At 45.6% G+C, this 22,447-nt stretch overlaps 2 protein-coding genes across 6 annotated transcripts; one reads left to right on the top strand and one right to left on the bottom strand.

Annotated features, from left to right (window-relative positions):
• Positions 1–199: 199 nt before the first annotated feature.
• clk4b (CDC-like kinase 4b) lies at positions 200–5,741 on the bottom strand. 3 transcript variants are annotated; one of them, XM_076979991.1, is made up of 13 exons: positions 5,589–5,741; positions 5,215–5,391; positions 4,013–4,220; positions 3,162–3,252; positions 2,792–2,858; positions 2,556–2,672; positions 2,306–2,472; positions 2,084–2,178; positions 1,851–1,980; positions 1,643–1,725; positions 1,317–1,396; positions 969–1,059; positions 200–602 (listed from the first exon to the last, which is right to left on the bottom strand). In XM_076979991.1, the coding sequence occupies exons 2-13, from the start codon at positions 5,364–5,366 to the stop codon at positions 453–455; spliced, it is 1,431 nt and encodes a 476-aa protein (XP_076836106.1). In that variant the 5' UTR covers positions 5,367–5,391; positions 5,589–5,741; the 3' UTR covers positions 200–452. The 3 variants fall into 3 exon arrangements, with proteins under 3 accessions (XP_076836106.1, XP_076836108.1, XP_076836107.1); XM_076979993.1 differs by having other exon boundaries at positions 5,215–5,366; positions 5,589–5,729; XM_076979992.1 differs by having other exon boundaries at positions 5,215–5,388; positions 5,589–5,706.
• Positions 5,742–9,992: 4,251 nt separating this feature from the next.
• Positions 9,993–22,090, top strand: LOC143482451 (rho GTPase-activating protein 24). Of its 3 annotated transcripts, none has more exons than XM_076980835.1 (8): positions 9,993–10,240; positions 14,691–14,804; positions 18,351–18,558; positions 18,777–18,906; positions 19,571–19,644; positions 19,750–19,871; positions 20,119–21,130; positions 21,356–22,090. In XM_076980835.1, the coding sequence occupies exons 1-8, from the start codon at positions 10,189–10,191 to the stop codon at positions 21,591–21,593; spliced, it is 1,950 nt and encodes a 649-aa protein (XP_076836950.1). In that variant the 5' UTR covers positions 9,993–10,188; the 3' UTR covers positions 21,594–22,090. The 3 variants fall into 3 exon arrangements, with proteins under 3 accessions (XP_076836950.1, XP_076836949.1, XP_076836951.1); XM_076980834.1 differs by having other exon boundaries at positions 9,994–10,240; positions 18,774–18,906; XM_076980836.1 differs by lacking the exons at positions 9,993–10,240; positions 14,691–14,804 and adding an exon at positions 16,462–17,713 and having other exon boundaries at positions 18,774–18,906.
• The last annotated feature ends 357 nt before the right edge of the window (positions 22,091–22,447 follow it).

Below are 22,447 nucleotides of genomic sequence, written 5' to 3'. Positions count from 1 at the left end.
TTTGGTGGTTTTTTTTTTTTTGGTTTTTGAAGTGTCTACAGTAAAAAATACGAGTCACGGAAACGGATTTAGTCAAAATAAGCATTGGTGATTTTTAACCATAAAAACGACAAGGCTCCTCAAAGCATTTTGACTGTGAAATATCACGATATGGTAGAACTCCACCCCCAAGTTTAACGAGACACGCAGCACAAAAAAGTTCACTGAAAATATACAAAAATTTAATATACAAAAGGAGATCATGGCTTGTACATTTGATCAATAAATATGGACAGTAAGCATGCGGTCCTGAAGGAACAATAAGTTGCTGATATTTGCACAATGTTGCCCCTGACTGCAGCTCTGCATATAACTGGGTGATTTAGTTTTAGTTCCCCACTTACTGCCTACCCAGACTGATACAGTCAGCAGAAGTCTCCCTGGGAGCCGAGGTACAACAGGTGAACAATAGGTTACACTTTATTCTCTTTCCTGAGAGGTGTGAAAAACGGGTGTTTGATGGCCTCGTCCAAGGTAATGCGTTTGGACACGTCATAATCCATCATCTTCTGGATCAAGTCAAACAGCTTCTCATGGTCTGAACTCTTGGAAGACATGTATTGCTGGAAGAGGAACAGAGACAGTGTAACCTTGGAAACCTTCCCTGATGATATACTTTTATCAATATTTCATGCAAGACACGCACACAAAAAATAGGTTTTGTTTTCTTTAACTTTTCAGTAGTTCTCTGTTGGTAGATCATACATTTTTAACATAATTTTCAATCATTGTACCACAAAAAAGGAAATCATGGTGACGTGCATTAGGAAGACTGTATGAAATGATTTAAAATCCTGCTAACTTGAGTTTATTACAGTTTTTAAAACATCTTATGGATTTCTGAACGACTGACGTTAGAAAAGGTGCATTTACACTCCTCATTTTAATACAATTTTCAGCTTTTTATACTGTGGACTTGAGTATGTTACCCTGAGGGGTTTGCAATGCTTCCTCACGTATCTCCCAGACGAGCTGTGCTCATCCCAGTCCAACTTGTCACGGTGAACATAGCGCTGCTTCCTGTAAACAAACCACAGAGCTTAAGATTTATCTTTACTGAGCCTAACCTGTAACAGCTTGCTCACCGAGGGCTTGGACTCGGACACTGTTGTAAAAAGCGCTATATAAATAAATTATGATTGATTGATTGATTGATAACAGCAGCAAACTCCAAGCCATCATTCAGTCATCTTTCTGTTCTGTGGGCACTTATTGTACGTGAAGAAGAGGAAAGAAACATACACACATCTAGAAGGCTACACATTCAGCTGCTGTACCTGGTTTTCTGAAGCATGTGGACAGGTATGGGGCCCAGAACCCTCTCCATCATGGCCAGATGCTCCTTGCTGTCATGAGTCTGTAACAAAAGTACATGGTCATCAAGCATTTACAGGTTCATGCAGTGGTCAACAACCCTCCTCCTGGAGATCTACCTTCCTGCAGGTTTCACCTGTAGCCTCCAAGTCGGCTACCCAAGGACTTCAGAAGGCAATAGTCAAACGGATTGGGGTGTGGTAGAATCAACTCAAGGAGTAAGATGGTCAACCATGATTTTATTGTAATTAATTTGATAGGAGAACTGTACCGAGAGAAGACAGCTCACCTGAAACAATGTCAATCCCAGATAGTACTCGATCAGAATGCAGCCCAGACTCCAAACATCACACGCCTGGTTCCAGCCCAGTTCTGGAAATACATACCATCACTCAAGTACAAACTGTGATGTCACATCACAAAGCATGGTAGCTCATATTAGGAAGAACCCACATTACCCAGCAATGATCTTTCATGCAAAGCATAGAGGATCTTACCCAAGATGACCTCAGGTGCTCTATAGTGGCGTGTTGACACTACTGAAGTGTGATTCTCATGGTCGTATGTGGCATTGCCAAAGTCTACCACTTTCACGTCAAGTTTCTTCAGCGTCCTTTCGTCCCGCTTCTGTGTACATTTAGTTTAGATGTTTAGTTCAGTGGTACTGAGCCCAACGTTGAGATTTAAAAGAGAAGAAACACTGTAGCTAGCAGCTGGGTCCATTGCTCACCAACTTGGAGTTGTATTCTACGTCATAGTGCGAGTCCACAAATAGAATGTTTTCAGGTTTCAAGTCAGTGTGTGTTAGCTTATTCTGATGAAGAACTGAGAGGGAAGAAGAAACACAGGAAATCACGTACTGAACAGTGCAATAGGACTGGCCATTACAGACAATAATCCAAAAAAACAAAAAAAAAATTGACGACATAAGAAGTGAAAAGCCCGTGCTCACAGTGTACAGCTTTGAAGATCTGATCTGCCATGTGTCTGATCTGGTCCACGCTAAAGGGCATAAAGCCGTTCTCCTTCAGGAAGTCGTACGTGCTCAACCCCAGCAACTCAAACACGATGCAGATGTGACTGTGGTGGTCGAACCAGTCCAGCATTCGCACACAGCCACTAAATGAGAATTGTACAATACTCGATGCTTTTCTTTAGCGAAGCAAGAGAATATGCACAATATGTCGAAATAAGCAACTCACAATTTCTTCTCAGAGTCCAAGGAGTTCATCCGTTCCAGCACCTCCACTTCTGACAACGCCGCCTCTCTGTAGCGATCCTGGTTTTTTATGATCTTCAGAGCCACCCTCACACCATCTCTGCCAGCACACGACCGACAGATCATAAGGGGGACAGCTGAGTGGAAAACCAATAGCACTGCACTATGTGCTTTAATGCTTGGCAAGTAAGGCAGGACCGATGTGAGAGAAAAGCTTACTTCGAGTGGTCAATGCACTCCACCACTTTTCCAAATGCTCCTTCTCCGAGAGTGCTTACAATCTCATCTACACAGAAACGAGAAAAGACAGTCAGTACAAAAACAATGGCGATATGGATAAACCAGTTAAGAGACCTAGCAAATTACAGCGCACTGAGAGTGCTTTTGTTTGCATGTTTTAAATAAGTAAATTTGAGTATATACACTAACAGGCAGATACCCAGCATGATATTTCCACATAAGTTATTTAAATCCAGTCAAGAATAATTGCAACTCCCCTTGAAAAGTTATACCCCCCCCACCCCCGACTAGCCTGAAGTCTCCCAACCACTAGACACAGAACAGACAGAGAAAGATACGTGTTCTATACATCTTGCTCTTAGCATGTGTCCATTGTGATAGATCAGGTGACCCTCCTCATCATCCTCAAAACTCCTGCTTCTTTTCCTGCGATGACTTTTCTGGAAGGGGGGGGAGTCACGTTGACGGGCACCAGCCATCACCACCATCACCATCATCACCATCATCAAACACCAGTCAGAACCGGGCCCGAACACGCCATTCATTCATTCAGCAAGTAGGTTCGGTGAAGGGGAGGGAGCGGTTCGGAAGGCCCGTGCCCAGCCACGGCAGCAGCAATTTCAAATTCAGCCCGAACAACGGCACCGGGCCAACATCACGCGTGTTACAGAAGAAAGACATGGCAACACATTTTCAGACAAAAGACTTGGAGTAAAGTGGAGTAACAACAGAATACACTCTGGAATGGCTATTATCATCAACATGTTTTTAAGCATTTAAAACTGACCATTCCTTTAATACAATTTAAAAAACATACAGAACATTTCTTCACTTCGTTAATGTTAATGAAAAAGTCTGCAAATTAATTGGAATTATCTGAATTTCTGTAGGACTTGCTCCTAAACATGTGTTGTAAACTGATGGACTGTATGTTAAATAAAGAACATCTATAAATTGTTATAAATTTGATCAAAATCATATGACATTTTAAGAAGCACTACACAGAAATCAAGATAATTCCAAAAGTTTACAAACTTTACCCCGACTGTACATCTGTACATTTTCATGGCAAAACAAACCTCCGGTTTTGACATGAAATACCCCAAGTTGTCCACCCCTCAAAATACAAAGTGCCCGTCCCCAAATAATGCATCAGTGCTTGTAAGAGGCCTAAACGCGGTCCCGCGTCTCAGTGCTCACCGAGCGGGAGTGGTGGCTGTGACGGGCCTGGCGCGGGCGCTCTCTGCTGCTGCGCTGGCTCCGCCCACTGCGCGCAGACGACTTGCTGTAGTGGTGCCAGTCGCTGCTCCTGTCCCTGCGGACGGCGGGCCGCTCCACGTAGCTCCGCACCTCCGGGCTGGGCACTCTGCCCCCTACACACTCCAGCTTCCTGATGCTCTTGTTGCGCCTGGAAAAACAAAAAGGAACAAAACGAGCCACGGTCACAAAAAATGCAACGTGGGAGGGGAAATCGTGCAGCTTCTTCTCCGAGCTCGCTGGAAGACCGCGCGACCCCCCTGCGCCGGCTCTACGACCGGACCTTTGCGTTTGGTAGGATTTCTTAGGCCTTTCAGCAATGACACGAGGAACGCTGTATCTTGATCTGCCTGCATCGAGTGTCGTCCCAGAAGGGAAGGATCCTCAGTGGAGGCTATACTTAGAGCCAGTCCCAGAGACAGCACCCGTCGGAATGCCTGCTCCACCCTCCTGCTTACACACACGTAGCTTGAGGAAGTCCCATACTTTAACCTGTCAGTGTAGTCACAGTACATCCTCGAATAGGATGCTTTCAGCGCACTGTATGATGGGGCTCTCAGCTTATTCAAGCCTCACACCATCTGATCGCTGGACCCATAATTCAAATCCACACCAGGAAACTGAAATGGGGTTATTAAACGGAGTGTCTAAGCAAACATATCAGAATAACACCTGCAAAACAAACGTCATCATTGCCAAGAGAGGATATTTCTCATCTGTAATCATGCCATTTGGCTCCTATCCAGAGTCACATATATATTTATCAGTATGACAGCATGTGTGCTCCCCGAGAACTGAAGCCAAGACCTTCGTTTAACAAGCACCATGCCGTGCATTTGATGGATGGTGCTAGATGGACTAGATTTTATATCACAGACTGAGAGATACACTTTTTTCATTGTGGAATCATATTCAGTATTCATGATGTCTTCCATAGGATCCTCTGAATAGCTGGCAGCAGTTAGGTGTGTGTGAGAGGCCTATAACATTCTTCACAACAGTCAGTTTACAACCACCAGAACACACTCTATAAATAAGCATTCAAACCGCTGACGTTCACGGTCTCACGCATACATATAGTGTGTTGTGAATCACCAGCAGCACTGGACTTGCGGTACGTGTACTTGTATGTTCTGACCAAATACCTTTCGTAGGTTCTGTAGTGATGGTACCGTCCGGGCCTGCCCTCTCGTTCACAGCTGCGGGAGTTCCTCTTCGGTCGCTTCCAGTCCTCGACCCGCTCCTCCCAACTGTACTCTGTGATCCAGCCATCCCGCATCCGCTTTGTTCGCCGCATCTGTCGCTCCAGAATACAAGTGCTTCTAATACAAATTACGACCAGAAATCACTCACACAGAACACCGGTCCAGTTGGTTAGCGAGCTAGTCAGCTAACGCACAGACCTTCACAACACGGATGACTGAAACAAGATTAGCTAGCTAGTACGGGAGAGGCGAGGAGTCCGCCAGTTTATTGCTTTAATTAAATAAACACAACCTTCGTAAAAAAAACATCTCACCTCGAACAACTTTTGATCGAAATAAAACTGTATTTTCGCCCGATCTGTGCGCTTCCTACTGTGTGACTTGACTTCCGTTGTATATTAAACGGAGTAACGTCGTTTCCGGTTTGGAGACCTGTGGGCGTCTTCTGTCTGACTATGGTGTTAACTAACTGAGAAAGGGCGTTTTAATATAGTTAATTTCCTCCAAAGCAGTTTAAGCGGTACACTGATTACACAACATGCTATCGTTCTAGGAATGTAAAGAACACGAGCGCATAAAATAAAAGTAAGTGTGTGGAATATATGACGTTGGAAACGCATCAAGAGAAATACTTGATTCTTTTGATATGATGAAACCATAGGTGTAAACTCGGATTCAGTCTCAGGGTTTGATTAATTAACGTAAGTGATCATTTCAAACACTGGTCATGGTCACAGAAACATTCTCGTTGATCGTTCACTATGGAACTCTCCGAAGCATGGTGATAAACCCTTCGCATTGCCATCAGCTTAAAAGCGTTTGTGATTTCAGTATGGTTATCTTGTCAAGAACATGTACCTGAATATTCTGTCTGCTCAGATAAAAGAAACACATTTATGTTGCCTGATATCAAGATGTTATCCCACCTTTCCCAGTGTAATGTTAATTCAACATTACACAGAGAAATGGTTTTGCTGATGAAAATAAAACTATTAGTGACAGAAAAATAAATTGTTCTTACCCATTTATAGGTGTGTGATATACACTACTCACAAAAAGTTAGGGATATTTGGCTTTCGGGTGAAATTTTAGGATGAACCTAAAATGCACTCTAATCTCAACAGATGAATTTAATCTGACCTCTAAACTTTGGAACACACATGTCCGACTGTTCAGTGTTTCAGTAATTTTTGTACAACTTGCTGTTCTCTATCAAGGAGCTTAACAGCAAAATTTACAGGTGTTTGATCCATGAATCGCCCAATATGTTTCCTCGTTCAATTAGAATTGGTATTTAAATGGTCCTACGCGTCATGCGGTTCACATTTTGACATCATGATATCAAGACAACTCCTAACAACTGATCAACACTACCTTGCCATTGAGAGGATTCAAACAGGATGTTCTCAGATAGAACGGGCACTCATCTTAGAGTATCATCAGCAGGTTGTAACAGCCACACAGAGAGACTGGAAGAGTCACAGAAAGGCATTGAAGTGGATGTCATTTGGCCACACTGAATGTCAAACCATTCAAAACCATTTACATGGTGGTGGTGTTAGTGTCAGCAGGTGTGTTTAGTCAACACAGAACTGCCCTACACTACTGTTAATGGTACAATGACAAGCCAATACTAACTGAATAACAACTAATCCAGTCATTGTGCCTCTGCATGAACAACATGGGCCTAATTTCATCTTCATGGACAACAATGCTTCAGCTCATCAAGGTTGCATCATTAGAAAGACTTTCTCCAAAATTGAAAACCTATGAGATCAGCTGAATCGCTGTGTACAGGCTCATAACTTTGTACTCCAGAACCTCAGTGACCTGAAGGCCACCGTTCAAGAAGAGAGGGATACCATGCCTCAGCAGACAATAAGTCTATTTGTGAACTGCATGAGATATTGTTATACAAGTAATTGAGACACTGACATTTTGGGATGGTGTGTCTGTCCTATTGTCCTCAAATATAATAAGACGATTCGTCCTTGGGGTCAATTTGACCCCAGGGATATTTACCTTCAGAAAATGATTTACAGAATATTGTTGACCACATTTTTGTGACAGGCACTTTGTTTATTTGTTTAATACATAAATAACCCATTGAATATCAGTGAGTTAACCTGTCCTCTATCGCCACCATCAGGCCAAACCTTTAAATTAGAATTTAAATTTAAATTTAAAATCTTTAATTCTTCATACATATCTTCTCAAATTTACTTCTCAACATTAATGACCACAAGTCTTGTTTTGATGATGATGGATAGGGCCTTTAATATAGCGCCACCAACAGAACATTATAGAGGTTTTTTTTTGTTTGTTTTTTTGAGTGTGGTTTTTTTTTGGGGGGGGGGCATTTGTGAGACAGAAAATGGATAATGAGAACATGTCAAATACTAGTGAAAACATGGAATAGGTTTTTATGCCCACTGTGTGTGGGTATACCCTGTTGTTGGCTTTGATTTCAATAAGTTGTTTGAGATGAGAAAATCAGCATTGCATGCTTCTACTTAAATGCCCTACTTTCATGATACAATATTACCATAGCATGAACTTTTTACATTTTCTATAAATTTCACCTGAAAGCCAATAATCCTTAACTTTGTGAATTGTATATGTGAACCACATGTGGTCTGACCATGATTAATCCGTTTGAATACATTAAGCACTAATGAGTGTGTCCTAAAGTAGCATGTATTTGGAGTTCATGAAGCATTCTGACCTTCCTCAACCCTGTGGCATACATAAAGAGAATAGCTTTAGTCAAGGGCTTGTGTGTGCTGCCTGTGCTACCTTAGTGTTCACTGCAAATAGCAGAACCTCACCGAGCGTATACGAAACAAGTTACAAGATGCCCATACTGGACTGAGTAATGGCTTTTTTACAGAGTGGTTAAACCAGTATTTATCATGATAAGCAGCCCTGCAGTTGACGAAAAAGCACATAGTACAATAACAAATCAGTGAGTTTGGGCACCTTCCCAGGATCCTACTGTCTGCTATGGTGTGAGTCTGCCTGTAGAGGGCAGTAGTAGTCTTGGTGTGTATTAGGGTGGCATGGTTTATATCACTAAGTTGGAAACCCTGTTTTGGTGTGTGGGGCATGAAACAGCCGAAATGAACTGTTTTTGGGACAAGAAGAACTGCACTTGAATTTCTATAGCACATTTACCAGGCTGCTTCTCTATTAAAGAAAAGTGACTAAAGCCTTCAGTGTAATTTAAAATGAAGGATGTCCCACCAGGCCATAGAGTGTCAGTGTGGAAGACTGACATGTCATGAGAGGGGAGGGGAGATGAAGTGGGTGTGGGAGCGTGTGCTAGGAGGGCTGCCGGTGATTGCGTGTCTGGTTTCATTTTCTGAAGAGCCTCTACCTCAGCACATGAAAATCGTGAGTCAGGCATATTGACACGGAGGGAGATGAAAGCTCTCAGCAGTAATTGGAATTGCCTCCATTGTGGGCCGTGCTCAGGGAGTGAATCACCTCAGACGGTGAACAACACGTGAGCGGAGGAGACCCGATCCCTGGGCTGCAAATGCAAACGTGTATATATATCCTAAGGTTTAGGATGGTAATGGTGTGGGTGCAGTGCAGTCTTGGTAATATTGCACTTTAACTCAATAACAGTCAAATCCAAGAACCAAGAGTTCAGTGAGAAACCTCTGCCTCTGTCTCTACTGCTCACTCATTGCAAGGTACCTGGAATCTATCACAGAAACAAATGAGAAACTGTAGTGACAATCCTACATGTTAGGGTTAGGGTTAGGGTTAGATTAGGTTGATTGCTATTACTAAAGGGAAAAGAAGTACATTCATGTGTATGTGAAAAATTAGCCCACAGAAGACCAATTTTGTGGAGATCTTGGTTTAGCGTCTTGTGTTAGTAAGAGGGGCGAAGGCCCCAGTAAGCCGTCATGTTGCTGTGGCATTTATGACAAGTCCGTGGCCGTATCAACCCAGCTAAAGCTCCCAGATTTGATGGGATGTATAAAGTCTGGTCAGAAAAACTGTTCCTTCTTCCAAATGAAGTGAACCTCTTTCATCAGAATCAATATGTCCCTAAGATGCTGCCAGGCCAGAGAACATAAATCAGGTCTATGGTGAGACAGAGGGAGCGAGAGAGGTAAGAGAGAGGGAGAGTTAGAAAGAGAGAGAGAGGGAGTGGAAGGGTAGGGGAAAGAGAGGAAAAGATATAGAGAAGATGAGAGAGCGAGGGGGGGGGGGGAGAGCGCCTCCTCTTAGTGTAATGGAGAATGGTTCAAAAGTTTAACGTGACGGCCACCCGCTCCTGTCTTTATAACCTCTTTGAGTCATTGCTTGCGGGTGAGCGGCGATCATGTCGATGGCCATTAAACCAAATGCTAGGTGGAGGCTGGGGGGGGGGGGGGGGGGGGGGGAGTGGGTTGTGGGGCACAGTGAGGTGGATGCATTAGGGAAATTGGCCCTGCTGCCTGAGATGCTCTACTGTACTGAAGTAATTACAGCTGCTGAAGGGTTGCTGAGACCAGGCTTTGGCTTAGCAAGTGTGTAGCGTGTGTGTGTGTGTGTGTGTGTGTGTGTGTGTGTGTGTATGCGGGTGCGTGAGGGCTCGAGCGTGCCTGCTGCAGAGGGCCCCCGCCCCGTCCTCCTGTGTCTCCAGCCCCTCCACCCCAACCCCCCCCACCCTCCCAGGACGGTGGAGTCTTTATTGATGAGATGGATGGGGAGGGAGATATGGGGAGGCAGACGGATGGAGCGCCAGAGCAGCGCGGGCCATGGCAGCGCTGGGGAGTCTTCTCTCAGGGACGCCCGTGGCGTGGCCAGCCTCCGCCCAGCCTCCCCCCAGCACCAGCAGCAGCGCCGGCTGCCCCTGAAACCATGATCAGCGGCCGTCGGGGAGCTGAGCTCCGGCGTAGCTAGGACACCTGCAGCATGGGACTCACATGCTTCAAGTCCTGGAAGTTTGACAGCGCCACGCAGAAAGGTGAGTGGCCGCGTGCTTCTCCCGGCTGGCCAGAGCCACCTTCCCTTTTTGTTGTTAAAGTGATGATGTTCGGATGGCGATGGGCGATTAACTTCGGTTTAAAGATGGCTCTGAAAGAAGCTTATACAGCTAGTGGCAGATTAATGTATCTATTACTATATATTCTATCTATCTATTCAATCTATTCGGTTGAACACACTCAATAATGAACACACAGTAATTCCATTATTTTTAAAATATTTGACAATTTTATTTAAACAAAATGGTGAGGCAGGTGAGGTGAAGAGAGATGAATGGTGAATGTGTGTGAAGTTGCCTAGGGACGTGGTATGTCACCTGACCTACTGATCTGGTTTTTATAGTACTGCAAAGGGGTTTCAGTAAAGACGTGTCTGTCATCTTAAATGGACCTGACAGCACAGCTTGGGTACTACAGATTGACATGCCAGCTTTAGAGACACATAAGATTACTGGGCCAGACAGATGTTTGATATCTCCTGAGGGGCTCATAGACATGAAAGTTGAAGAGGATGAATGTGTGAAGGCACGGCAACAGCCGCATCATTACCACTCATTGATCTGATGGATGCATAAGGGACATCTGTAGTTTCACAGAAGAGGCTGCTACTTAAACAGATGTGTAAAACATATTTTACAAGTAAGTATCCAAAGATGATCATATTAAGATGTCTATGAATGGAGTATTGTGATTCTGTGATATGCTACATTAATGTGGTTAAACCTGAGTAAATTCTGAGAAACAGAATTACAAGTACAACCAGTTACAAGTAGGTAAAGAAAATATTATCATGCCCTGAAAGTTCTAATCATTTCCATAATGCTGTTATATTCATAAATCAAATATATAGCATAACTTTTGAACTTTTTCTGGAAATTCGCTTGTCTAAAAGACACTGACATGTTTTACTGAGAGAAGACGCTGCAGATCTTAAAGTAGGAACTCATGTGAACTAATCCAAACCACATGGAAAGTAACAATAGCAAACGAGAAACTGTGTCCTATAGGTGTAATTTAACCCCCCCCCCCCCCCCCCCCCCCCCGAAACACTCACTACTGGCAAAAACTTGCACGTCCCTTAGGGATGTTGCCACAAAGTGTCAAGCCTGCTGTTGGTGTTTGGTCATGGACCAGTAGACTGAAGACATTCAGTTTCAGTTTATCTACAAATTAAAGTGGTTGTGGTGACAAACATTTATATATAAAATTTATATTTTTCTCTACTCTAAATGAGACCTAATGGAGAATTCACTTTACTATGCAGTGAAGTTCTCCTGTTTGCCCCTTTGTCACAGTGACCATTCCAGATACAATCTCTGACCCAAACCTTAACCAGATTCCCATTGTGCATCAGTGCGATTTACAGAGTAACATTTGCATATTGGTAATACATTGCAAATGGTAAACATATTCAATATTCCACTCATTCAAACAGATCCACTGTATGCTTAAGCAACCTGACAACAGCTGAGGTATAAATTCATAGCTATTGCCAATCTCTAATAATTAAACCTCTGATCTGTACAGTCACTATAGCATTGAAGATAAATAACCAGTATCCCACTATCTCTTATCAGTACTTGGCAGAGTGCCAGATACACAAGCGGTCTGTGCCTCGTCTAAAGAATGGGGCAAGGGACGTTGAATGTCACTGAGAGGACAACCAGTGTTCACTGACATTAGACTCAGTTTAAGCTTTGTGCCACTGCAGCATTCACTATTCTGTTTAGGGATGACCTTCCCTGCTGCCTTTCCCAGGTTGGGGTAGGTTTTTCCAGCCTTAGAAAGGAGGATGTATTGATAAACCACTTAGCTGGTTTTTACTGCTCGTCGCTGGTTAGTGAAAAACGTCTCAGTGAAATTAATTACCGCACTCTCTCAGCAAATGTGAGTGGAATCTGGAGCACGGTTTAATTGTGGCCGAGACCCATTCTGTGATTAATATCTCCTCGGAGAAATGTATGGGGTGGAAAAGCAGTAAGACTTTTTAATTAAATTATGGAAATCAATGCTCTGCTCTTCCCCTTGTTGAACTCTTTGGTGCTTAAAGATAAGAAATGGTCACTCGATTCATCTCAAACCATCCTTTAGATGTGAGGCTGGCCAAAAGGACAGAGTGACCATGACTACTAGAGGATTTGTGGAGAGGCACAAAGCATGCTGGGAGTCCTTGCTGTGCGGCCCTGCCCTCACAGTTGGCCCGCCCCTAGATCCAATATGTAAGCTGTAATGCGACAGTTCATATCTGACTTTTTGCTCCATGAAAGCAGGTTTAATATGCTTGTTTAAGTATAAGTCAATCACCAAAGGTTTAATACATTGGCATCATCTCTTGGTCACTGCAGTAAGTGAGTTCACTGACACATGCAAGTGGCTTCAAATATTACTGAAGTTCAGATTAGCTCCACCTCCTGGTGCATTCTGTGGAGAAATTACATCTAAACCTGGAGCCCAAATCTATAGTATTTGGCCAAAGGTATATGGACATTACACCTCATCACTGAGCTCAGCTGTTTCAGTCACACCCATTGTGAACAGGTGTTCGCATACAGGTGAACAGGTGTTGTGAAATGAGACACAGATCTTTTAGAAAGGAACAGTGAGTGGTTTGAGGAACTCCAGCACCAGTTGGTCCAGGTATGGTGTCTATCCAATACAACTGATATGTTTTGTTTGATGATTAACAAAATGGTACTTCACATGCACCATGTCTTCAGCTGCTGAGTCAACACCAGAGAGTCAACACCAGAGAGTCAGTACCAGAGAGTCAGTACCAGAGAGTCAGTACCAAAGAGTCAACACTAGAGAATCAGTACCAGAGAATCAACTCCAGAGAATCAGTTCCAGAGTCAACATATGTCAATCACCTGAACAGGAGTTTGTCAATATTCATTCACAGAAGAAGAGGGGTTTGTACTGAAGAACTCAGTGACTTTAAGCGTGCCTCTGTCATATGGTGCCACCTTTGTCACAAGTGAGCTTGTGAAATCTGCCCTGCTCATCTGTAAGTGCCATTATTGTGAAATTAAAGAGACTAAGAGAAACAACAGCTCAGCCATGAAGCAGCAGTCTGTACAAACTCACAGAGCATAAGTGTTGCTTGCCTGTCCTCTGGTCCACTGCTCACCACAGAGTCTCAGGCTGCCTCTGGAAGCAACATCAGCATAAGAACTGGGCACTGGGAGCTGTGCGTAAAATTGGTTTCTATGGCTCAGCTGCTGCACACGAATCTAAGATCACCATGGGTGAACTGAAGTGGTGTAAAGTGCAATGCCACTGGACTATGGAGCTGTGTTTTCTGGAGTGATGAATCACACTTCACTGACAGTGTGATGATAGAATGTGGCTTGGGCGGATGGTGGAATAATGGTCCAGGGTAGTTTCTTCAGGGCTTGGCTTCAGTTCCTTAGTCCAAGAGAAGGGTGAGGTTAATGCTGTGGCATACAAGAACATTTCAGACAATGAAATGCTGCCAACCTTGTGGCAACTGTATGGAGAAGGCTCTTGGAAAAGGTTTCCACATCGTTTTGGCCATACATGTACTGACGTGTACTCACAACACGTTTGAGGCCCATGTGGTTGGAGGACTGCTTTGGTCGGAGTTCCTTTCTCAAACATCTGAGACGCTCTAGTGTATTTCCCTTATGTTAACTGTTTAAATAAACACAAAAAGGCTGACCTCAGACCAGCGTCTATCACCCTGGCTGGAGGGACACTGCATGTAGAGGGCACGGACGGAAAACGTAAAATGGAGCCATCTGTGGGTGTGTGGATTTGTCATGGCTCACTGGTAGACTGATGTGGAGAGACTGTGGGGAAAAGTCTCAGGGCCACAAGTAGAGACTCAGTGCATGTTCATACATGTAGCAGAGTCTGACACACATGAATATATGTGTGTATATACTGTATGTGAGTGTGTATATATATATATATATATATATATATATATATATATATATATATAGAGTACACTGTAGGCCTATGTATATACACACACACACACACACACACACACACACACACACACCAACTATATTAGATGTAGCGACTCATGTTGTGTCCACAGTCCAAACTGGTCTGAAGTCAGTGACATTTAGGATGATGCACTGAAGTCCACTGGAGTCCAGTCTAAAGCACCCACTCCATCTAGACACTGTTATTAAGCAAATGCCTAACATCGATCCAAATCAGAGCTGAACTCTGGATGTTTGCTGGAGATTCTTGTGCATCTCTAAACTTAATATAGAGATTATTGATTCTCATTCAGTCAGGCCATCTGTTGAAACCAGTAAATGAATCTACTGTGTAGTGCAGACCAAAAAAAATGTGACTAATTCGAATAATCTGATAGGAAGCTAAAACACACAAAGCACCAAACTTCTGGTACTCATCTCTGTGTCTCTACACCCCCTTTCCTTGTTTCTCTGGCAGGAAATAGAGACGTGTTAGTAAGCCCTGGTTCATACTTCTTCCTGTCCAACAGCTGTGGTCAAGGGGAGGAATGGTTGAAAAGCCTCAACAAAGGAGTGTGGATTCCCTTCACAGGTGACTACACACATGCACTTAAACCACACAACACGTGTACTAACCTGGAAATGACATCAGTCTTTTTGATGATGCCACACATGATTGTGACAAAGGCACTGTGACAAAAGTACATTGGGAATGTCTGGACTATACATCCGTGCGATAAGGTCGATAAGGATTCAGTCACAACACCTACCACACAAATGCTCACTCATCTCCTGACATGATAAACATATTTTACCCGTTTCTCAGACATGGTCATGGCATTACACACTAATGACTAGACGTGCCTCAAACCGAGCTTTGTCTGTAACAGCGTACATCTCACTAAACTCTCCAAACCGCATGCCCCTGAGAGTGATGTCATTGTCCAAATTCTCTCTGTCTTTCCTGGCCAAAGAGAATAAAGGCACGCAAATGACCAGAGGACGTTCCAGCATGTGAAACTGCAGTGTCATTTTGAGTTCAAGCACTCGGACGTTCTCTCTGCGCACCAAATATAAATGTCCTGGTATAACAGACGATAAAAATTTGTGGTTCCTCTTTATGTCCTTCATGTCCTGCTCCGGCTTAGACCAAGTTCAGACAGCTCAGAACACCGTCTGCCCTGCTGATAAGCTGCTACTGTCTCTTACACCTGCGGTGTGTGTGTGTATGTGAGAGAGAGAAAGAGAGAGAGAGAGAGAGGGTGCTTGAGAAAGTATGTGAAGGTTCATTTTGGCAGTGCGCCTGATTCCAGTAGCGTTACAGTGCGCCTGATTCCAGTAGCGTTACAGTGCGTTACTTTGCTCATGGGGGCTGTCAGCTCCCCATCATTTTCTCTCTCACCCTCTGATGCTGAGCAGTGACTTGAACTCTGCCCAAACAAAAGTATCCCTGTTCCAGGAGTTCATCTGTCTCAGCACAAAGACTCCTTCACAAATAGAAGAAGATTGGTCTGTGTTCTACTGGAACTGGAAGTGCTCCAGGTCTTGGATCCGGAATGTTCCACAGGCACCGTGGAAAGCCCTGGAGGAGCTGCTGAAGGGCGCCTGCACGCGCCTGGGTGACGAAGTGTTCGGTGGCGCTGAGAGCTAAACTTGTGCTGCAGGGTCCCTGCTGCACTTTCCCCAAGAGAGATTAACACTCCCGATGAATTCCCCACACCACCTCCCAGTCATAACTGCTGCTACACAGCAGGAGATTTCCATGACAGATAACGCGGTCCTGGTTTTGCACTCACACTCAAGTTCCCTGCATGCTAGGTCAGTGTCTCACAAACTACTTTGGAAAGGGACTGACATCAGAGGCCAAGTTACCCAAACCAGACACACACGTTAAAAAAAGGGCTTGGGGGGGGGGCGTGTTCGGTGCAGGCCAATGGGAAATGATTGGAGATGAGAAGCCTTGTGAGGTTAGGGGGAAAGGGGTGGAGAGAGAGAGTGGAGAGGATAGAGAGAAAAGAACAAGAGAGAGAGAGAGAAAGACAGAACGAGTGTGAAAGAGTGGGTAAAAGGCAACATGTTCCAGTTCATTTATTTTTAGTCGATGTGTGACTGCGCTGTTCAGTGTTAATGATTCATGGAGAGACGAAGGCGATAGGGAGAGTTGGGGGAGAGACGGGGGAGAGACGGGGGAGAGACGGGGGAGAGACGTGGGAGAGACGGGGGGAGAGACAGGGAGCCGGCGCCACCTTGGCCTCGCTCCAGTGAGCCTGCAGAGGAGTAGTTTGATACAAGGGGTGAGGTGGGGGGAGGGAGGAAAGGGCAGATGAGTGCAGGGATAGGAGTGTGAGAGAGAGAGAGAGAGAGAGAGAGAGAGAGAGAGGGAGGTAAACACACAGGGCAAAAGATGGTTAACATGTGACATAAGGATATAAGGGTGAAACAATTCCTAAGGTATTCCGGGAGGAGCAGGGCTGCAGCAGACTGACGCACAGTCCCGCAGATTTAATTTAGAATAGACTAAGGAGGCACCTGTGACGGGAACTCCTCAACACAGCTGGATCCAGATGAGCCTCTGATCAAAGACAAACACATGCATACTTCTGTGGACTATACTACATCACCAGGACACCTGAACGCAGCAGCTGTGGAGACCCATCCCCTGAAAGTCCTCAACGAGGTGAAACTGGACCACCGGATGGCTGCCCCGGGACCACCCTCTCCGTGTAGCTGACTGCAGGTCACAGGTCACACACCTGGCACCGTGACTGCATACGCTCCGTAACAGCCAGACACGCCTGAGCTGTGATCTGCTGTTTCAGCCTTTTCATCACGGCAACATCCTCATAAAATCTGGATATTGGATGTGATTGTGTCGCATTTTTCTCGAGGAAGTTAAGAAGTCTTAAGAACTCATACCGAAGTTGCCCGGATCATTTAATTTTCGTTCGAACCTAGGAGCAGGAGGCATGCCGGGGAGGAACAATGCCTCCTCTTAAGGATGAGGAGCAGTGACACTGCTGGAATGTTGATATATCTGATTAGTGCGCGTATCCGAGCCTGAGGGTCAACACCGCGTACCGACGACAGGGCAGGGATCTGCCTCCCATCAGGTCTGAGGCTCACACAGCAACTGGGGCTTATATCCACCTACCTGCGCACAGTAGGGAGGGATCCAAAGACAAGGGGGAGAGAGAGAGAGAGAGAGAGAGAGAGAGAGAGAGAGGAGGAGGAATACAGCTTCACAAAACACGGAGTCACAGAGTGTGGTGAGGTCACCTCGTCACCGTGCTCCTTCGTTCCCTCTTGGTGAAATGGAGGCGCTGTGATTTTCTGGCAGATCAAGATCGAGGGCGCGCACCTGAGACAAACGGCCGCAAGGACGCGGGCACCGCTCGCCGCGGCGGGAGATGCCTGAGAACAAGCAGGCGGTCCGGCGCACGGGGAGCTACGTCTCCCACTCCGCATACAGGAAAATTAAAAGGGTGCTGAGCTTTAGGAGGCGTGAGTATTTCTGAGCTTTTGATGAGACGATCGCGGGCGGAGGGGACTGTGGTGCAACACTGCAGCACTGCAGCACTGCTCAGGCACCCGAGAGAGGCGTTTAGAAAGACCGATAAAACTGACCACAGAACTGCCGCAGGACTGCTAATACTGACCGCAGGAGGGCTAAAACTTACCACAGGACTGCTAATACTGACCACAGGACTGCTACAACTGACCACAGGACTGCTAATAGCTGGATGTTTGGGGGCAGATTACTTTCAACCTAGCAGTGAACATTAAGTGAGCAGTAGTCTTGTGGTCAGTCTTAGCAGTCCTGTGGTCAGTTGTAGTCCAGTAGTCCAAACTTTAGGTGAGCAGTTGTCCTGTGGTCAGTTGTAGTGCAGTAGTCCAAACTTTAATTGAGCAGTAGTCCTGTGGTCAATCTTAGCAGTCCAGTGGTCAGTTGTAGTCCAGTAGTCCAAACTTTAAGTGACCAGTAGTCCTGTGGTCAGAAACTAACCCGTGGTAAACACGGAGGAGGGTTACCCTTATAAAACATGGGTTATAATATGTACCTCGTGCGTTTTTTTTGACGAAGAGGTCAGTGCAGGAACCGAGGGGTTTGGTCAGAAACAGCCCCAACTCTTTACCTCAGGTGTGTTCGGGCAGCGGCTGGAGGAGACGGTGCTGTACGAGCGTCGCTATGGCGATCACATGGCTCCCCTGGTGGTGGAGCAGTGCGTGGACTTCATCAGGGAACGTGGGCTGATGGAGGTGGGCCTCTTCAGGCAGTCTGGCCAAGCCACACTAGTCAAAGAGCTGCAAGAGGCCTTTGATGCAGGCGAGAAACCTTCCTTCGACAGGTAAGTGTTAGCAGCACACAAGGAACATCATGAAGTTCCTCGGCTACTAATTACAAGTCATTCTGGTCATATCGGATATCAGATGTATTGTTCGCAACATAGCATACCAAGAGATCAATGTTCTTTGGTAGCGTTTTCTGTAAGACAAACCTCACAGTCCTATGTGAGAAGATTCAGTTGAGCTTCTGTGTGTGTGCGTGTGATTTCTATCCCAGCAGCACAGATGTCCACACAGTGGCATCTCTACTGAAGCTGTATCTCAGGGAGTTGCCTGAACCACTGGTCCCGTTCTCTCGCTACCAAGAGTTTCTCCTGTGTGGCAAGAAGATGCCGTCGGACAGGGAGCAGGTATCTGCTGCTTCTCCTGGGCCATGTCACCATTGGCTTGTGTGGTGCCGTCACCTAGTTCAGCGTGCGCTCTTACCATGAGTGTTACAAATGCACACACATTAATTACAAACCATATGGAAGATAACAAAACGGTCACAACAGTGCATCTCCAAAATCTTTAATTATCAGTTGTGAATTACGTGGTTCAAATGTACGGTGAGTTTAAAAAGTATCGATCAGTGGAGTGATCGTCACAGGATTTAAAAAAAGACATAAAGACAAGCATTTTGGTTCTTTTTGACCTTCAGCTTGAGAACCAGGTATAGCCTGAAATACTTTTACTGGAAGTCCAAAAAGATTACAATCTGCACAAATAAATGGCCATCCAGGAAGAGCTTGCATTCGTGTTATAGGGAAGATGGTCCTGTTTGCCTGCTCTCCGTCAATGACCTTGGCAGCACGGCAGGACTCCTTTAGTGTTGTTGAATGAAGATCTCTTGGGAAGTCTTTTGCTACAGATAAAATAATTGTCTTGATGGGGTTCATGTTAGTATATTGTCTGGGCACCTAGTGTAAGGTTATTTATACAAAAAGAAAAGCATCAAATCTTCAATGCTGTAGGATGAACTATAAGAACACCATCTGTCTAGTTATTTTGTGTAACCTTTTTGTCTGGCTTTAGGGGCTGATGGAACTGAAAAACCTTCTTCATGAGCTTCCAGTCGCCAATTTCAATCTGCTAAAATACATCTGCCAGTAAGTCTGGGGTCTGTGGGTGCAATACGTGTTCTAAGATCATCCAAATGGCAAATCGAAATGTGTACAGCATATAGGTGACAGAAATGAACATTTTCTTTGCAGGTTCTTAAATGAAGTCCAGTCTTACTCTAGTACCAACAAGATGAGTATCCAGAACCTGGCAACTGTTTTTGGGCCCAACATCCTCCGACCCAAAGCTGAGGACCCTGAGAGTATTATTGGAGGTGGGGGCATTTTGAAGAAAGAAAGCACGAGTTATAAGAATGGGAGAATGTGATAAGCCTGCTGAACGACAGATTTGGGCATATTGCCCTAAATGAATATCTAATTCTACTGAATTCAGCTAAAGATGAAGTTTAAAATGCTCAGCATTCTTGAGATGCTGCTAATACTATTCATTCCAAAAACCTAATTGTGTAACGTGGCAGATAAGAGAACCATTCACCCACAATGCAATCTCTCTCCCTCTAGGGACAGCCGTGGTGCAACACCTGATGTCAGAGCTGATCAGAGAGCATAGCAAACTTTTCTCAAGAGAAAACCTCCGCAGTCCTCCAGGCACCTCTGTACCAACCCTTGCTCCCACACACAGGCAGTGCAGTCAGGTCGAGTGGGTGTGTACTGAATCCTACGCCCACCCGAGTGAGCCTCACCTCCGACTGGGCGGTGATCGACTGGACCAGCCGGCGGCGACATCCACATTGTGCTTGCGGAAGCTCTCCCTGCCCCTCACTGCTGAGAGGAGGAGGCCATCTCGACAAAGCTCTCACCCCCAACGGCACCTCTCGGAGTCACAGCAGTGGGAACCTGAGGCCTCTTCCCAGAGCAGCTCGACTCTGCTGTACGAGAACCACGGCCCGGTCCGTTCAGCGCAGGAGTTCCCCCCTGTCCCGACGCCACCCGCTGCCTGCTCCTCTCTGACCACGGTGTCAGACGTCGGGGACGGGAGTTGCGTGCCGTCTTGTAGCTGGCCTGGTCCGGGGCGATCCGGCTGGGAGGCCGAGAGAGCCTTTGGGGACAGCGGAGCCAGTAGCGAAGCCCAGGAAAGCACCCTATCCGTATACGACAACATCGGTCCCGCCGGACGAGCGGATGGACGAGCGGAAGACGGCGAGCCGAGCACCGCCACGGGGGAGCCGGAGGGCTGTGCCGGCAGCTTGGGCGACAGCAGCAGCCCCTGGTCCTCCTGTGAGATCCTGCTCACGGAGGGAGGCACGGTCAGAGGCAGGGCAGCCGGACCCTGCAACAGCCCCTTATACTTCACTTCTTTCAGGTCGGAACCCGAGGAAGGGGGCACACACCCCAACTCTCCAGCTCCGTCCTCCGCCCCCACCGACGCCCCTCTCAGCACAGGCAGCAGTGAGGTCTTTCTCCCTAATGCACCCACAGACGCTGCTGCTTCCCAAACAATGCAGAGTGTGCTGGTTTGCCTCCGGCAGCAGATGGCCAGGCAGAAAGTGGAGTATGAGGCCAAGATCAACAGGTAAGGACTCTCGTCACAGTAAAATCATACCAATTGAAAGTGTACAGCTGAAACTTTAGTCATCATTATGTCTAGTCTTTAGATGTCCAAAGGTTTATTATCCTTAGTTATGTGCAGACTGGTGTGTCTGTGCTTTGATTTCTCTGAATTAGTTTTTCTTTTGTAAATGTCCACGTGAACATTTATACAAGACACTCACTCCACCTAAACGACCCATATTTTAAGGCTAGAGCTGCAAAAAGAGGCTCTCCAGGGGCAGGTGGCGGGTCTGCGTGCCACTCTGGAGCAGCAGCGTCAGTGGGTCAGTGTGGCCGAGATCAAGACGCGTAACATGGAGCGCGCGCGGGCCGACGCCGACCGCCGCAACGCAGCGCTGCAGCAGGAGATGGAGCAGTTCTTCCACACCTTTGGCGAGCTGAACTCGGAGGCCAAGAAAACGGAGCGCATCGCTCAGAGCTTCTGAAGGACTGTGGCGACTGGATCCAACCTGCCGCATCCATGAGGGAACTGACTTACTCTTCCTCCAAGCGGCTCAGAAGGAGAAAAAAAACCAGAGGACCAGCATGTTTTTATCACCAAAGGTCAAATGGATGAAAGAGGGCTTCTGCCATGCAGGTACCCGGATAATGAACGACCCAGAAAAAGGACGAGTGGTATATCTAACAAGCATGGATATCCTAAATAACACGGTGTAGAGTGAATTCTTGTGATGTATTCAGACTAGGCTTAATTTGGGCATATAGCATGCCAAGTCAGAACCTATATAGATTTTGATGTATGGTTTCATGTACTGACTGAAGTCAATGAAAACCAAAGTGAGGCGCTTTAATGGATGTCTCCCTGCGTTTTTTGAATAACTGTATTCATACCCTTTAAGTAACAACAAAAAAAAAAACCTCACCTTTACATACACATGTACATACTGTATTTACACCAATATGCATTTATACATAAATAAAACATGTAAGAAATGTAGAACAAACAGTACTTCATTTTAAGGTTTTATTTGGCCAGTTGTTACAGGAACAGTTTGATGTTTTTTCCTCCCATACAGAGAAATGGTTCTGACTCTCCATTGCAGTAGATATAGAATCCTGTTTGGGACTTTGCATATGTTTTAGGCAGGAGCTCACAGAGAGTCTGGACCCTCTAAAGCCTACCAAAAGCGCATCCATACGTGACACAATACAAACCACACAAAAGCAATACAGACATTACTTATACGTAGCAGTTCAGATATCTACTTTGTTCAGAGGGTTTGACTGAAACAGGTTTTTGAGATGTGATCCACAATAAGGTAAACAAAGGAGAGAAAAA

The sequence above is a fragment of the Brachyhypopomus gauderio genome, chromosome 18, assembly GCF_052324685.1.
Source record: "Brachyhypopomus gauderio isolate BG-103 chromosome 18, BGAUD_0.2, whole genome shotgun sequence".
NCBI lineage: Eukaryota > Metazoa > Chordata > Actinopteri > Gymnotiformes > Hypopomidae > Brachyhypopomus > Brachyhypopomus gauderio.
The sequence above is the reverse complement of the archived record's forward strand: the minus strand, read 5'-3'. Positions and strand labels throughout refer to the sequence as shown.

Excerpts from the sequence above, each read along its gene's own strand:
- clk4b (XM_076979991.1), bottom strand. The coding sequence starts at position 5,366 with ATGCGGCGAACAAAGCGGATGCGGGATGGCTGGATCACAGAGTACAGT. Across the intron at positions 1,397-1,642 it reads TGGGATTGACATTGTTTCAG|ACTCATGACAGCAAGGAGCA; the intron begins GTGAGCTGTCTT and ends CTTTTGTTACAG. Across the intron at positions 1,060-1,316 it reads CACATGCTTCAGAAAACCAG|GAAGCAGCGCTATGTTCACC; the intron begins GTACAGCAGCTG and ends GTTTGTTTACAG.
- LOC143482451 (XM_076980834.1), top strand. The coding sequence starts at position 10,189 with ATGGGACTCACATGCTTCAAGTCCTGGAAGTTTGACAGCGCCACGCAG. Across the intron at positions 10,241-14,690 it reads TGACAGCGCCACGCAGAAAG|GAAATAGAGACGTGTTAGTA; the intron begins GTGAGTGGCCGC and ends TTTCTCTGGCAG. Across the intron at positions 18,907-19,570 it reads TGCCGTCGGACAGGGAGCAG|GGGCTGATGGAACTGAAAAA; the intron begins GTATCTGCTGCT and ends GTCTGGCTTTAG.